Source organism: Pyxicephalus adspersus, chromosome 4, assembly GCF_032062135.1.
Source record: "Pyxicephalus adspersus chromosome 4, UCB_Pads_2.0, whole genome shotgun sequence".
Classification (NCBI taxonomy): domain Eukaryota; kingdom Metazoa; phylum Chordata; class Amphibia; order Anura; family Pyxicephalidae; genus Pyxicephalus; species Pyxicephalus adspersus.
In genome coordinates, this window is record NC_092861.1 from 148,011,914 (window position 1) to 148,027,729 (window position 15,816).

General features: G+C 41.7%; 1 protein-coding gene across 11 annotated transcripts in view; it reads right to left on the minus strand.

Annotated features, from left to right (window-relative positions):
- CDC42BPA (CDC42 binding protein kinase alpha) overlaps positions 1–15,816 on the minus strand; it is a 142,786-nt gene continuing 126,970 nt past the window's right edge. For 4 of the 11 annotated variants that reach the window (XM_072409950.1, XM_072409948.1, XM_072409949.1 and 1 more), the window contains 8 exons: positions 14,827–14,924; positions 13,788–13,872; positions 13,390–13,513; positions 12,575–12,692; positions 9,925–10,110; positions 7,007–7,124; positions 6,340–6,494; positions 1–4,936 (listed from right to left, as the gene is read on the minus strand). In XM_072409950.1, the coding sequence (XP_072266051.1) occupies positions 4,802–4,936; positions 6,340–6,494; positions 7,007–7,124; positions 9,925–10,110; positions 12,575–12,692; positions 13,390–13,513; positions 13,788–13,872; positions 14,827–14,924 (1,019 nt within the window). In that variant the 3' untranslated portion in view covers positions 1–4,801. Of the gene's footprint in view, positions 4,937–4,978; positions 6,099–6,339; positions 6,495–7,006; positions 7,125–9,924; positions 10,111–12,574; positions 12,693–13,389; positions 13,514–13,787; positions 13,873–14,826; positions 14,925–15,816 lie in introns of those variants that run through there. The other 7 variants (XM_072409954.1, XM_072409947.1, XM_072409955.1 and 4 more) reach the window with 4 other exon arrangements.

Here is a 15,816-nt window from a genome sequence, read left to right on the forward strand (position 1 = left end):
TCAAGGAAATTAGAATATTTTATTGCCAAAACCAAAACTTTTACCATGTACACTGTATCTGTTATGCCAAAACATCATGCTCGTTAATCGTGATCAAGAAAACCAAGTTGTGTGACCTGTATAGGCAACTGTGACTCCGCCCCCGCGCAAAAATATCACATCAATCATTCTTCTCCCACAATCCTCTGTAACACAGCGACCAATACAGCATGAAACATATCATAAAAAAGAAAATACATGGTGTCCGTTTTCTATATTTTTTTTTTTAGCTTTTAAATTACTTTTCCTTTTTATAACCCCCCCTCCCCTTCTTTTTTTTAATATAGTACTCCTTGTAAAAACCAAAAAATAAAAAATAAAATACCAGCATAGTGATTATAAATATTATATTAACAGATAAAATGACATCTCAATTGTAACAAACACAAAAGGAAGAAAAAAATATTTTGCAAAGACTGCGCAAAGCACAATACGTGGATTTATACAACGCGGGTAGGAGGATGGAGAGGAAGGGGAGAAGGGAGCAAGGGGAGGAGGGAAATGAGGAAGGGGAGGGGGAAGAGGCAGGAAGGAAGGAAGATGAGGAGTAAGAGGAGAGGAGAAGACAGGAAGAGGAAGAGAGGGATGAAGAAGAAGAGGAGAAGGATGAGGAAGAAGAGGAGAATAATGAGGAACGAAGGAGAGGAAAAGGCGGGGAAGAGGCAGGAAGGGAGAAAGGAGAGGAACATAAGGAGTAAGAGCAGGGGAGAAGACAGGAAGGGGAAAAGAAAGGATAGGAAGGGGAGGAGAGAAGAGAGAAAGAGGCAGGAAGGGGCGGAGAGAAGAGAGGAAGAGGCAGGAAGGGGCGGAGAGAAGACAGAAAGAGGCAGGAAGGGGAGGGGAAAAGGAAGGAAAGGGAGGAGGAAGGAGAGGAAGAGGAGGAGTTGGGAACTTTGGTGAGGGGGCAAAAAACGGTGACAGAAAACTGTAAATAAATAAATAAATACAAAGAAAAGCCAATGTCTTTAAAATACAAATTGACCTACATGCAAAGGGTGAGGGGTGGCCTTGTGGGTTACAATATTTTTTTTTATTCCTAAAACCGACAATAAAACAGCGTGGCGGACACATTTTGGAGGAGTTTGGTATGGTATAGGCACAGGGATCGCCTGGTGCACACAGCCACCAAGCAGATGAAATTGGGGTTTAATGACGACTGAGGATTAAAGAATAATTGCAGGTGAAACTAAAACATAAATTTTCGCTCATCTGACCATAAAACAGACGTTTTGCTAGAATAATAAATCTGCTCTGGGCCCCTCCCACATCCCCCAATCATCTACTTTAGGAAGGTGAAAAAATTGCCTAATTAAAGTTAGAATGATACTTACCTCAGACCTAGATTCGAAGTGACATGACATACTCAACCCTCAAGGAACCCAAAAGGAAAATTCCTTTTGAATGCGAAGCAGCTGAATCTCATGGGAAGCAGCTGTTCTATTGGACCAAAGACGGAGATTTCATTTTGCTTTTTCATTCACAGGGATCTTACCAGAAGGGCGGCGACATCGCAGCCAGCTATGCTGAAGACGGGATAAGGTAAGTATTATTCTTTACAGGTAGGTTTTTTTTTACCTACTTATATGGATTTGAGAAGGGGAGGGGCCATCCAAAATATTCTGCTTTGATAAGCCATCAGCCAATAGCTGCAGTCCCTGATCCTACTGCATTTTATCCATAGGTCGGATGCTCCCTGAAATCTTTGGCCAGGAGTGGGAAGGGAGGCACTGTTGTCTTAACGTCCTGTTATTTAGGCATCCCCGGCATCCCTCCGGGTGAGTAGTATGCGCTTATCCCTTCAGATATCTGACACATTACAAACAGATTCACCCTAAGCTAGTCATCAACAAATAATAAAATAAATTGATCCCTATACTTTCACTCAATTCATGAATCTAAGCATATGGTCGCATGCTCCAAAATTGGATTGGACAGAAATCAATCGCAAGGTCGATACTTCTATGGAGCGTCAATTAGAGAGAGGCCATCTAAAGTGAGCAGCTACTCTTCTCACAAAGCTCAGAATGGTTTGAGAAGAAATCTAAAATATCATTTTATTTAAAAAAGGGGCAAAAAATATTTTAATAAAATAATTAAAATTGATCAAAAATCTTTAAGTTTATCATTCATTTTCAAAACAATAATCAATGTATATGGGACAGTGTGTGACTCAGAGTACTACAGGCAGACCATGGACTGGGCAATTTGAGATATTGTCAGGGATGCCGGGGATACTTTCTTGGATCTGAACTAGCAGACCACAGCAGGGGTGGGGTTCACATAGGCCAGCAGGAGGAAGGAAAGCCTCTGAAGGGTTTGATTTGCTTGCTTTGCCTGAATACATTACAGGAGCTGAAGATTTTCTTTGTGCTGTAGGTGCACTTATTCTTTAAATAAACATTGTATCATTGCTCGAGTGTTTGTAGTGTTACCAGAAACCGTGAAATGGGTACAAAACACAGCGTGAGAATATTAGATTTCGACGCAAATCCTATTTCAGGGATTGTGTCATTCTGAAAACTGCTTTTGATGCATCAAAAGGAAAACTGCACAAGGGGTTCAAAAGTCCAACCAAAACCGATCATTTTCAGTAGACACCAATGGAACAAATTACCCCACTGTTATTTATCTTTAATGAAGATAGAGCTGCAGGTGAGCCCATGGGGACGGGGGGGTTGGGGGTACATAGGGGTAAATATTTCACACCTCTAAGAAGAGATAGATTAAGGCAGAATGGGGCTAGGTAAGGTAGCAGCTTTGCACCCCCACCCCACCACCCACATTTTTTGCACCGCCAGGCAACAACTGCCTGCAAGTACATCCTACCCTGTGACATTCAGGTGCACAGTTTAGACAAATTGTGATAGCTCTCTGGTTTAATGCAGGGGCATAAAGATTTTAGCAGGGCCCCTTGGACATTTAGCGGGCCCTATGCCACTTCCTATGTTGATATTCATTCATGAGATATAAAGACCAGGAGGGTAATTCATTTTGTCTGCAATTACCATAACTTAGTATACAAGGCAGACTTTGCCCCAAATATGTAAACACTTTAATTTACTGTCCAGTAGAGGTCACTATTTCCACCTCTATAAAAGACATCCAGCGGGTGAACTATTGCAAACAAAGCCTGGAGTGACCCCTGCAGTTAATAAATAGGTACTGCACATAAAGAAAAATCCTATTGAGATATCACTCCCGACTTTTCTTTTCTCATGACATACAGGGAAGTCGTACAATCTTTCATCTAACCAGACTAATTGAAAGTGTTCACCTGGGAAAAAAGCACAACTTTTGCTGATCTGACAGCAGAAAGCAGCAGACAATCAATAAATGTGGGTGATCTGAAATGATTGGTGTGGGTACAGCACTGAAAAATATAATTTCCTGAGAAATTTGAAGTCCACCTGGAACTGCAGCCCTCTTAAGAGTTCCATGTTTAAATGCCAAATGGGGGGGGGAGGGGTGCTACCCGTTAGCTTGTTTTAAGCTGTAAGGACAGCTTTAAAATCATTACGTGCTTTAAACAAACACCGGTCAGTACCCAAAACTGTGAACCATGGTTCATGTAGTAGGACCAGAACTCGGCTCCGCTAACCCATCAATTCCACTGTTCAATGAAAATACCTTTTGTGAACAATAGGGGCACTGTCATTGAAAAGAGAGATGACAGGTAGGCGTGGCTTTGTTCCAAAGTCAGAAAAGTCAAAGTGAAACCAGAATCAGACAGGCACACCAAATGTTTTTTTTCTGCTATCCTATAGGACTTACAGTTAAACATAGCTGGCAGGTTCACTCTATGGGAACTTTGCCACGGTCTTTCAAATTTGTGGACGACTCTCCCACTTTCCGGAGAAGCCAAGCACAGATTTCTGAAGAAGTATCCGCACTTTGGGATTTCTCAGACTGCAAGAAGGACCCCTAGTGGACAACAGCAGGAACCTCCACTGTCCTAACTGAAAGTGTAACCCCCTTTAACACGGACACCAACCCAGACCCACCTGAAGGTATTACGGCAAAATGGAGTATAAATGACCTATGAGCGACCATGTGACTTAAACCTTAAAAATAAAAAGGTGTGATTGTACAGTAAGTGTTCCGTTAAGCTGGCTTGTCCAATAGCAATCATGAACGCAAACAATCCGTCATTAAAATTACAGAATCTCTTTTTTTTCTTTTTAAATATGCTCTACTCTCAGAGGAATACATCATCCTTATATATACATATGCCATGTACTATTTAGATTAAACTCTTTCATAGTAAAATATGTTATTGGTGACGCAAAGGAGGGTGGGGTGGTTTGATGAGCAGACAGCAGGGGTAACATTCAATGTCTGGTCACGCAGCTGATGTGAGGTCCCATGTGGGAAATAGGTGACACAGTGCTGATTCCTCAATTCTGAGAGCTGCTACTGGGGCGGCAGTGGATTCCCCCCTCCAACCCCTTCTCACCCCACAATTCCCCACCGTTCTCCCCTAAAATGGTTGTTTCCTGTGTGCACCATTTTTGGAGCTTGTTGCCGCCTTTCATTGTGGCTTATGGATTTTATGGCGAAGAAGCCACGTTGTAAACCGCTTGAAAAGTAACCGATTCTACGAGCTATAAGGTCCGTTCTGCAACAAGCTGCCTCCTTACGAGTCCCAGGCATCGCGGTGCTGCGTTGTTGGGCTGTTTAAGATGTCGGGGGGCCCCTCCACGCTGGTCCTAGACAAGCTGGAGTTTAGGTGGCTCTTTTTAGGCAGCGGTGAGGGGCGTGAAGTTCATGCGTCCCAGCTGACATGGTCCGAACTCTCTAAGGAACTGCTCTTGGTCTTGTGAGGGGACACCGGGCTTGGGGGGCTGCTGAGGTTAGAGCTGTTGGAGGCCTTTGAATGCCTTGGCGAGTCCGAGTCCTGCTAAGCAACAAGAAATGAAGAGGTTGGAAAGCAACGCTAGAAGACGCGCAAAGAACCAATCAGTGAATTTTACATTCTGTCTAATAAGTCACCAACATGGTTTTGGAGAAGGGACCAACTAACCAAATCCATGCATAGCTTAATGGGGTCATAATAGAAGGTACTTACATCTTATCCCATCATGTGGATTAAGCATCATTTGAAGACAGTGGGTGGCACCATGCAAAATCATTCCTTTATACTTCAATGGCCAAATGAACATCCAGAATGGTGCAGTTGGCCATTGAGGTCTTCAGAAACAATGAAGTGGTCATGCAACTTGTACTTAAAGTTAAACAGGAACAAAACAAATGTTATTTTATTCAGGCAAAAATGGCCTGTAGTATCACTAGCTTCCCAAAGAAACTAGGTTTTCACTACCAGAAGGTTCTGCGCTACCAGAAGGACCTGGTGTACTCTACATTTTCTATATCAGAATGTTCTAGATAAGAATGCTAAGAATGCTAAGTCTATTCAGTTTTCTTCAGTAGAGGGTTTCACAGTGCCAGGAGGACGGTGGGTGCTCTGGTTACCACCATCAGAAGGTTCTACAGGCTGTAGATGACCAGGTGTAATCAAGTTTCTACTATCATAGGGTTCTATGGGACCTTGAGGACCAGGTACACTTTGGCTTGCCTTATCACAGGGTTCTACAGAACCAAGAGGACCAGGTGTACTCAGGTTAGTACTATCGGAGGGTTCTACAGGGTCTGTAAGCCCAAGTGCACTAAGGTTGTGAAAATCAGATGGTTCTACAGACTCGGGAGGACCGGATATACACAGGCTTCTGCTGTTAGAGGGTTTTTTAGGGTCTGGAGGACCAGGTGTACTCAGGTTGGTACTATCAGAGGGTTCTACAGGGTCTGTAAGCCCAAGTGCACTAGGGTTGAAAAAATCAGATGGTTCTACAGAGTCGGGAGGACCAGGTGTACTTGACATAGGGTGAATACTTTAAACTTGACATAGGGTGAATTTGCAGAGACGCGATCAGTGAAAGGCAGCACAGTGTGTGAAATGTACAGTGAGTGAATAATAAACTTTCTGTAAATTACCCCGCCTAGTGGTCAAAAGTAGCTCTGCAGCAATTTTAAAACGTACTTCTTCCCAAGTCAAAGTTTTTTGTCTGTTTCAAGCAAACAAAAAGAAAAATCACAAAAGTAAAATAATAATGATAATAATGATAGAGTAGGAAAGGGTCAGAACCTCTGCCATTATTTTATTACTATTGTGGGCCCATTAACGAACATTCTCTACTCCCTACTCTACTCAGCTTTGAAGGTAATTGTTTTCTATATTCTTGAAAGAGGGGAAAGATTTGGAACCCTACCAAAGTTTTGAGGATAGAAAAGTCTGTGATTTCTCACCTCTCTTTCATATTCCCGAGCTGGAGTGTCACTCCCTTGGTCATGTCCTCCAGAAGATAGAGACCCATCAGATGGCGACGTCATAGGTTGCCGCTTCACCCCATAACTCCCTCCCGAGAATTCTCGCCGTAGAGCACTACCGTTTTGTGACGACCCTAGAAGAGATAAGGAATAAAGCACATTTTCCTATTATTACAATTCACAGACATTCACAAAGAATTTGAACATTTATAATATAATACCCCATTGTATCAGGAGAGCATTCTCATTTATCTGACTTGCCCTAGGATCTCCTAAAGTATACTACATGGCCAAATGTATGTAGGCTCTCTTGCAAATGATGGCGTTCAGATTTCCCCAGTGAAAGGTACTAGTAATGTTATACCATGCAAAGATAATTTTGGCAGTTGTGCACTTCCAACCTTGTGATAACAATTTGGGGAAGACCCTTTTCTGTTCCACCATGACTGTGCCCCCATGTAGAATGCCAGCTCCATAAAGATTGTGAGACCACTTTGTTGTAAAGGAACTTAAGCGTCATGCATAGAATCCTGACCGTAACCTCAACATAAATTTAGGAGGACTTGGCTCGGCCGGGGGGGGGCAGATATCAGCAAAGTATTTTCCAAACTGGCCCATCATTAGCTGGGGGGCAGTCAATACTTACTTGCAGCGAGGCCACTACTGGCGCTCATTGACCGGCCGGGCTCCCCACGCGACTTGGTGATTGACGGAATACTGACAGAACCACTGAACATCGTCCGACTGTCCTGGGCCCGGGGATTCTGTATGCGGCAGAAGGGAAAACAAGTCAATATGCTTTGCCAGAGAGCACCACAAAGAGACAAACAACGGATAACAGCTTTATAACCAAAGCGGCACAGAAATGCTGCAGACGATAACAAGACCTGAGCCTGCAGCTTCCCCTCCAACAATATGTTGACAGCAAAACCCCACAATGATGCTTCACTCAAACACAGCGCAACACAATGGGCACAAATGTAGGCGATGGGATTTCTGAGTGCAATGTGACAAAATAATGGAAACAGGGAGAGCTGTGGATATTGGTTTCCAGGTCAGGATGGTTGAAGAGGTTTGTAGGTTGAACTCATGGACCTTTAAAGCGGAACTCCAGGCAGCTATGCAATGCACAAGGAGCCAGACAGCTGTGTTTCATTGCTGAAATGAGAAACATGCTGATGATGTGCTAACAAAGGACATGCTCAAACGAGAAGAGAGAAGAGTTTATTAGTCTGCTGCTTCACCTTTCATAGTTTAATCACAGGCCAGGCAAGGGAAAAGACCCAAAAATATTACTGAACTGCAGCAAAGGAAAGTTAGTCTTGCAATGCTAGATGGGGCTGTGCTATGGGAGAGGTCTGTATATATTTTAGGTCTGGACAGTCAATACTAATTCTATGGAAGATAAAAAAGCTATAGGAGTATTTTATCTGTGTGTATAGCTCTTTGACACACAAGAAGATGCTTCCAAAAAAAGGAGCCACTCAGCTGTTGCTTCTTCTGGTGACAAGTGTAGAATTTTGGAAATGGTAACCAGTTCAAATAGAGATGGTGAATGCTCACAGATGCCCCCAATTGGCTTCTAGAATAAATCTATGTACCATGTTAAACCCACAAAACACATGAAAATTCTTGAATATAACCCAGGAGGCCCTGCTCGAGGCCTTAAGGGCCACATACAGGCCAGGATTTTCATATATACAGCACAAAACCTTTTACTAAATTTACTGCTGTCAGAGGAATTCTAAAGAATGCCCGGCAGTGGAGGAATGAAGTTGGACAGCCCTGATTAACCCTATATTAAAATAAAACTTTAAAATTAACAAATAAGTGTCCTTCTACATGAGCCAAAAAAAAAAACTGGCTTTACATACACTTTAACCACAATGGAAGTTGGGTTTTTCTTCACATGGACGGCTGTATAGCTGTGCAGTAAAATAAGTCACCTCCACCCATGTGGGTCCATAGTGATTGACAGGCTGAGGCTTTTGTTCCGGCAGGGGCTTGAATGGACAACCAATTGCCAGATGCTGCACAAAGCAGGCAAAGGCAATATCCAAGGCAAATGTTCATTGTTCCTCCATGTGAAAATCTAACATCTGTACAGCAGTCCAGTCATGTTGTTTAGTGATCTGTCCTGCTAAATCCCTGAATGGCCAATAGGTATATTTGCTGGTTTCCTATTGGGAAGGACGCAGTATTACGCCTCATGCCCGTACTCCCCCTAAGCCGTAGAACAGCGTTGTCTGTACATCACTAATTTTACTGATGCTGAAAACAATCACTAACGATCTTTTCCAGCAACAATCATTAGGGACACAGATCTATTGAAACGCCTGTTAACTGCCAGCACTCTGTCATCAAACAATTGCATTCATTTTAATGATAAAGAGTGGCTAGCAGGTTGTGCAACTATCCTGTACCTGCCACATGTGAGGAAGAGACATAGAAGGGCTTTTTGGCAAACAATTTAAAGCATGTTTACTTGAGACCGAGAGAGTAGCAATGGTACATAAATTTGTATTAGTGTTTATATAAATAATGGTAGTCTTAACCCAATTATTATTCAATAATTCAAACTTTTTAGTGGGCATTTCTGTACTGACGCGTTTCGCTGGTAGGCTTTTTCAGGGGACTTCGAGACTTTCAATTTGGATGGAAATCACTTGGTTCGATTTAACAGGCAGGTTAATTTGAAGAAAAGAAAGAATGTTTTGGTGACATAAAGTACCATGGGGTATGAAGTATAAGGAGAGTATTCTGTATTAAGATGAATTAGTAGTTCCCTATGTGCAGAAAACAGGCAGTGATTTTTTTCATTTAAGATGTCAAGTTAGAGAATAAAGTGTGCACAGTGTAAAGTGTGTTTGTCCACTGAAAGCTTGTCAGCCAGTCTGTAGGTCCCCTGTAGAAGCCTACAGGCGAAAAAGGGTCAGAAACAGAGACAATGGTATCACGTGTGACCACTAAAATGTTTGAACTATTGAATAATATTTGGGTGATGACTACTATTATTTATATGAACACTAATACCAATTTAAGTATCACTGCTAAAGTAAACATGCTTTAAATTGTATGCCAAAAAAACCCTTCTATGTCTCTTCTCTTTGCTGTAATGTAAATATATAATTAGAACAAAGCTGGCATAAAACCCAAATCTAAATACCCGACCTCTTTCTGTTCTCTCCTCACTATTAGAACATAATAAACAAAACTTTTGAAAGCAGACAAAGCATTGCAAATGCAAATCGAACTCCAGTGAACAAACCTGACATGTCTCCCTGCACAAGCAAAGCACAGATTCATTTGAAGCACCATGAAAACACAAGACCACATAGCATCTTATGACAATTTGGAAAAGTAAAATTCAGCAAGCCCTGCCAGTGATGTGGACCCAATAGATGACACAGTGGAGGTTTCCTTTAAATGAATAAGCTGCGGTGATGACGGACGGGGATGCTGGGTGACAGAGCAGGCACAATGGCATGAAGCATGGAGCGGTGCCGATGAGAAGCCAGGCAAACCACACAGGTTAGTACAGCGAAGGGGCTCGCCTGTGCGTACCCTGTGATTGGCGGGGGCAGTACTGAGAGACGGGGAGGAGTAGGAGGAAGAGGCGGGGTGTGCGGGTTCGGAGGACAGGAAGTTTTCAGCAGAGTTTACAGTCATGTGATAGACGTGCTCAAAGTTGCTCGGAGTGGAGATCAGGCTGGAGTGATGGCGGAGGGGGGATGGATAAGGGGACCTAGGCTGATAAAGAGACAGAAAGGAAGACACAATCAGCACAGGGAAACAGCAAACCATTTCCCTGACAAAGGACGTCCCATGAGGGAGCGGTAACATTGAGGCCTGCAAAACCCTTCTATGGAGACAGACAAAGCAATATGGTGGGGCTCCCACCTGTCCCAATATAACTACAATATCATTTGGAGGGGAGTTTAAAAAAAAACTCAGCTTAGGATTCAAATTCCTGTAAAGAAGCAGAAACAATGATGTTGTTCTGTCTGCTCCCAGCAGCCCATGAAACCAATATTGGGCACACTCCGATCTTGGGCCCATCAGCTCCCATCTCCTATAGCAGAAAACAATCTGAAGCCTTGCAACACATACCTGCTTGGAGTTTAATGAACATACATGGACAGAAACACTTCCTAGGGTCTCTCTCTAATGCGTCTTGCAATATAGTGGGGCACTAAAGTAAAAATGTGTAATATTTTTTAATATATTAATACGTTCCTTTTTCCTGATGTTCAAAAATTTGGGTTAATTTAGTCCCTATAATTCCATTTGCATAGATTTGCATATCCCTAATGCATGTGGCTAAAAAAAAAATCATACATTTCTATAATTAATTAAATTTACACCAAATGACACTAAAATGTGGATTAACAATTCTAAGGTTTTTCTTTTTTTGCCACGTGCCCCCCATAAAAGATAATATTGGTTTTAATAGTTAGAAAAATAGGAATATTAATTAAGGTAAATTAGGGTTATTTAGGGGTTATTAGTTTAGTTTTTTTTTACTGGTCTAGATTACATAAAGAACTAAATTCATCTTTTTGAGGATAAGTAGATCAAAGAAACAAAGTAAATACAAAAGTAACAATAATGTTACTTTGTATCTCTTATCTGAAGAAGAGGTCAGACAGCCTGATTTTTTTTCTACAGAAACAGTTTTAATAGCGCAGTAATTTCTGATTATCATTTTAGAGTCCCGGGAAATGCTGGCAGGTGTTGGCGGGTTTGGGTTGTGTGTTGGTTAGATCTGGGTGCTGCGTCGAGTGGGGGAATTAGAACTACTTAAAAGACTACACGTGTCCTTTGGCCGTATACACTTGATCTGGTGTCTTTAACGGAGTGAATGCTTCATCAAAGCTTAATCAAACTTCTGAATGCTTTGCAAAATTTTATAGTACACACTAATCTTAGACAAGTAAAGCCCATGTTACCAAGGTCTTACCGAGACCCCCATTAGCAGATTTGGTGAGTATTGGTGATGGGCAAGCTTCAATAATACATTTTAAAATGGACAGTAACAAAGCTGCTTAAAGGTAATATGTACTAAGAATAATATTAGTGTTGCTAATGCCATAATTCTACTGAAGTAGCTATTTTTCTGGCTCCATGAGACACCTTGACCCAATATAAGACAATGTCCAAACTCATAATTTGCATACTTGTTCCAAAACAGGATATAAAGAAGAGGTGAACTGAATGGATCAGCACAACAGCCAATCAAGTCACATTTTTGGGAGAGGCCAGGAATGGCAGCCACACAATTCTCTAACTATCCTATAGAACCATTGCACTTAATCCATACTCCACCTAATGGTTACTTTAAGAATTACACCTAAGGTTCTGCAGACCCCAAGTATACTGTACATTGTATGGGATGACCTAAGAAAATCCCACTGTTCATCATTGTTATTTAATTCAGTAACATCAGTGAGAAATAATCTGATTCTGCACAATATTTTCATTAAGATTGGCAAAAAAGTTAACAAAAATTCCACAATACCCATAATGATAACTCCACTTGGTACCCAAATTGGAATTGCAAACCCAGATATGATCTTATAAAAGTTGCAGTGACAGGATTGCTGTACTGCCTAATACAAAGCAGAGCTGTGGGAGGGACCCAGGAGCTCCACCTACTACAGGCTTCCTGCTGAAAACTACAAAGGGGGCGGATACAAGACCAGTCTCCCTGCACAAGCAGTGTGACCGTTCTGTATTACAGGAAGCTCCTGCACAGAGGCACAGCTTTATACTGGACAAATCTGGAAGAAATACACAAACTCACCAATATTTCACAAAGAAAAAACATGCCTCTTGTATAAATGACCAAAGAAAGGAGAATGTGTACACTAATAAATGTTAAAAAACCAACTCCACCTAAAACTGTACTAATACAGGACCAAGGCAGCTGAGTCACTTTTTTATTATGAGCTTATTGGATCACTTTAAATAGAGGGGAGGAGGGTTGGAAGGGTCTATAGCCATTCACAACCTTCATTTTTTTTATTTTTAGCATGTGTAATAAAAGCTTTGGTTTGGCTTTAGATACCTGTAGCCTTAACTGTGTGTGGCTGGTAAGGACAATAGAGTGTAAGCTCCATTGTACAGGAGCTGATCTCTTCAATATAAGTACACATAGATGGGCTCTGTACTATACAGCTGTCATTCCCCAGTTCACCACTAGGCGGTCTCTCACCATAGGAAGATCTTTCAGGATCTGGATGCCGTCACCGGGCCCCATGTGTGCTATGTGGTTGAAGTTTGTGGGGTTGGAAATCAGTTTGTTTCTCATCTCTGGGTCTCGTAACATCTCCCTTGAGGACAGAAGATGAATGAAAAATGAAGTGACTGAGATAACACAAATGTGGCACAACTTACAATATCCAATAATCATTCATTGCATTTAGCACTGCACAGACCAAACACACTCACACTCCACCTCCCCCCCCCCCCCCAGTAGTCTGGAAAGAGAAAACGGAGCAGAACTGTCACCTCTCAGTCCACAAAAATGCTTTCAGCCCACAACAAGCGTTGGGAACCGTGAGCATTTCCGTGAGCAGGAACATTTCAGTACTTGCATTAAGGGAAGAAGTGGCTTTGTTTCCTCTGTGCACCCCTTTTTACTCCCCCACTTCTTCTTTTGGTGTCATCACCCTCTAACTGCTGGGCATGTGAAAACAAAGAGATAAAAATAGATAGCTAGCAACTGATGCCGTCCATATTGCTAGCTATCTGGATTACAGTTGTCTTTGGTAAACTCTGAAGAACTGACCTGGAACAAATATCCAAATCAGAAAGCTCCCGAAACTTCGAGATCTACATATTTGTTGCTGATCAGTTGGGTGGACCAGGTCAGGATGATGGACACAGGGGGCACCATGATTAGCCCATAAACCCTTCCCTGTTCCATTGCTTGGCAGGACCACTAATGCTGTATTTATCTGTATGGAAATACTAGAACTGGTTCCAGGTTCTCAACTTTGAAACAGACTGAACACTGTGAGCGATTACCTCCTCTGCTGCATCCTCTCCTCCTCTGGGACACGGAAGGAGTACCTCCGTTTATTGTTGATATTCCTCACCATTTGTTTCCGGCTGTTGTCTGACGTTTCAGGAACCACCAGCTCATCCCCCTCTGGGAATACAAAGGAATCATTCTAGTGATTTTGGCATTGTTACCTGCAGCTCCTGGGTAACTCCTTCATGGCTGTACTACTTCCATCTGAATAAACCCTTTATGACTATTATACCGCTTTCAGATTAACCCCTTCAAGACTGTACAACTAGCAACTCTTTTAAAATTTAAATGGTAACCCCTTCAAGACTGTACAACTAGCAACTCTTTTAAAATTTAAAAATACCCCCCCCCTGGTATTTCTGCTTAATAATGACCAATTTAATCCGCTTACCGGCCATTTTATTTTTGAAATAGATTAACCGTACAGTTTCCAATCCCAAAAGATTGAGAGAGCCTTCTGTGTTCAGTGGACGCACCTAAGAAAAAAATAAGGAAGAGCGCTTAATTAAAGAGAAATTTTTTCCTGTAATGAAGGATAATATTTTGTCCTATTAACAGACTAATGGTGTGCAAGTATAATAGTTGGTGCAGATCTCTCTTGGATCATCCCCCTCCTATTGTGTGATACTTCCTCTACCTCTTAGATTGTAAGCTCTTCGGGGCAGGGTCCTCTCCTCCTCCTTTGTCACTGTCTGTCATTTGCAACACCTATTTAATGTACAGCACTTCATAATATGTTGGTGCTATATAAATCCTGTTTAATAACAATGATAATAATCATCAAATGGCAGAACACCTCAAAAGCTATGGAGGAGATGGTGGAAGCAGAATCTGTACTTGACAGTGCATCAGGACAGCAGGCTAGTAAATAATAATAATAATAATAATAATAATAATTATAATAATATTATTAATATAATAATAATAATAATTATGTGGGCCAGAACAGGGATGCTTGATGGGTGCTAAAAGAGCTAATTTCAGCAACACACAAAATTTCCACTGAAATAAATGCAGAGGTGACCTACAACTGGACTCCAGGCTGATAGAAAAGGTGAAAATGAATGCGCCCATGTTCTCAGTAGTGCAATGATGCTCATGTGCCAAAAAGGGACATGTTCATAGGAGGGGAGATTAGAGTAACAGGGGGATTCTGCTGCTTCTCCCTTCACTGTCCAACCCCTTTCTGAGGTACGAGACCTGTTGGCGTTACTTACCTGCAGAATATAAAAAATCAAGTCTCCTACCCTGCCAGACTGGACTGTGTGGTGGAGATGTAAACATTTCAGGATTGGATGGGAAGAAATACAAACATTTTGACAGGTAAAATAACTCCCATGTAAGAATTTAATCTGTTTGCCTGGAGTTCATGTTTGAGGAATAAAAAGTGTTTCATCTGCAGCCAGGGAAAACATGCAAAGCCTCCTTACCTTCTTCAAGGGAATGGTTTGAATCCACTCCATGGAATTGATGTCGTAAACGTCAACTGCGTTTTCACTGTAAACAGAGAGGTACGGGGCGTTGTAGCCTGAGAGTAAGAAGAAGTAGAAGTGAGGATGGAAGAACATAGAGGAAAGGCTGACAGATACAAAGGAAATATTCCTATGTGTGGCCGGGTACCAGAAACAGAACATCCATAATAATGGGGCCTCATCAATACTTATTGATTGGGTATCACCCACTTATAGTTCAACAACCAGGCCATAATGGACAGTCAAGGGTGCACGGATGAAGCCCACAGACATATCAATTATTTCCATGGCCTAGATGCCTTTAGTTGGAAGTCCAATCAATTCAGGTTTTTAGCACTATCTGCATCTCTGCTGGGAAGATTTACTATCTGATTGTGTCCTGGTGACCAATGGAAATTTTGAACACAAAGTCCCAGGAACAGGGGATAGGGAAAATTTCTCCAACCAGGACTCGGGCATCAATAATTTATTTATCTAGGCTAGGTATTATCTATTATATCCAATGCTAGAATTATTTTTATTGCAATTTACATCAAATATCAAAATTGAAAATAATTATGGTTAACATTAAAAATAATTACAAAATACATTTAAATAAGAAAATTTTTTCATTTTAATTTTACATTTTAATAAAAAAAGGCCCCCACAATCTGTCCTAGACATTGATTATCGTATATATCCAGGAGTCACTAGCATATACAAACTCACAAAGGTCACCTGAGCAATGCCTTGGCTCTGGTGTTACTAGGTCAACTGCAACTGGGCCCTTTGTTCCAGAGTGCCCACAGGGGCCCTAAATAAGACCATGTTCATGGCAGAGTGGTCCACAAAAAGTTATAGGCAACAATGAAAGGGGAGTGTTAAAAATTCACATGGTGCACTTACAAATAAAATACAAAATCTCACTAGGGCCCACAGAGCTGGAGCTATGGCACCACACAGAAGCTA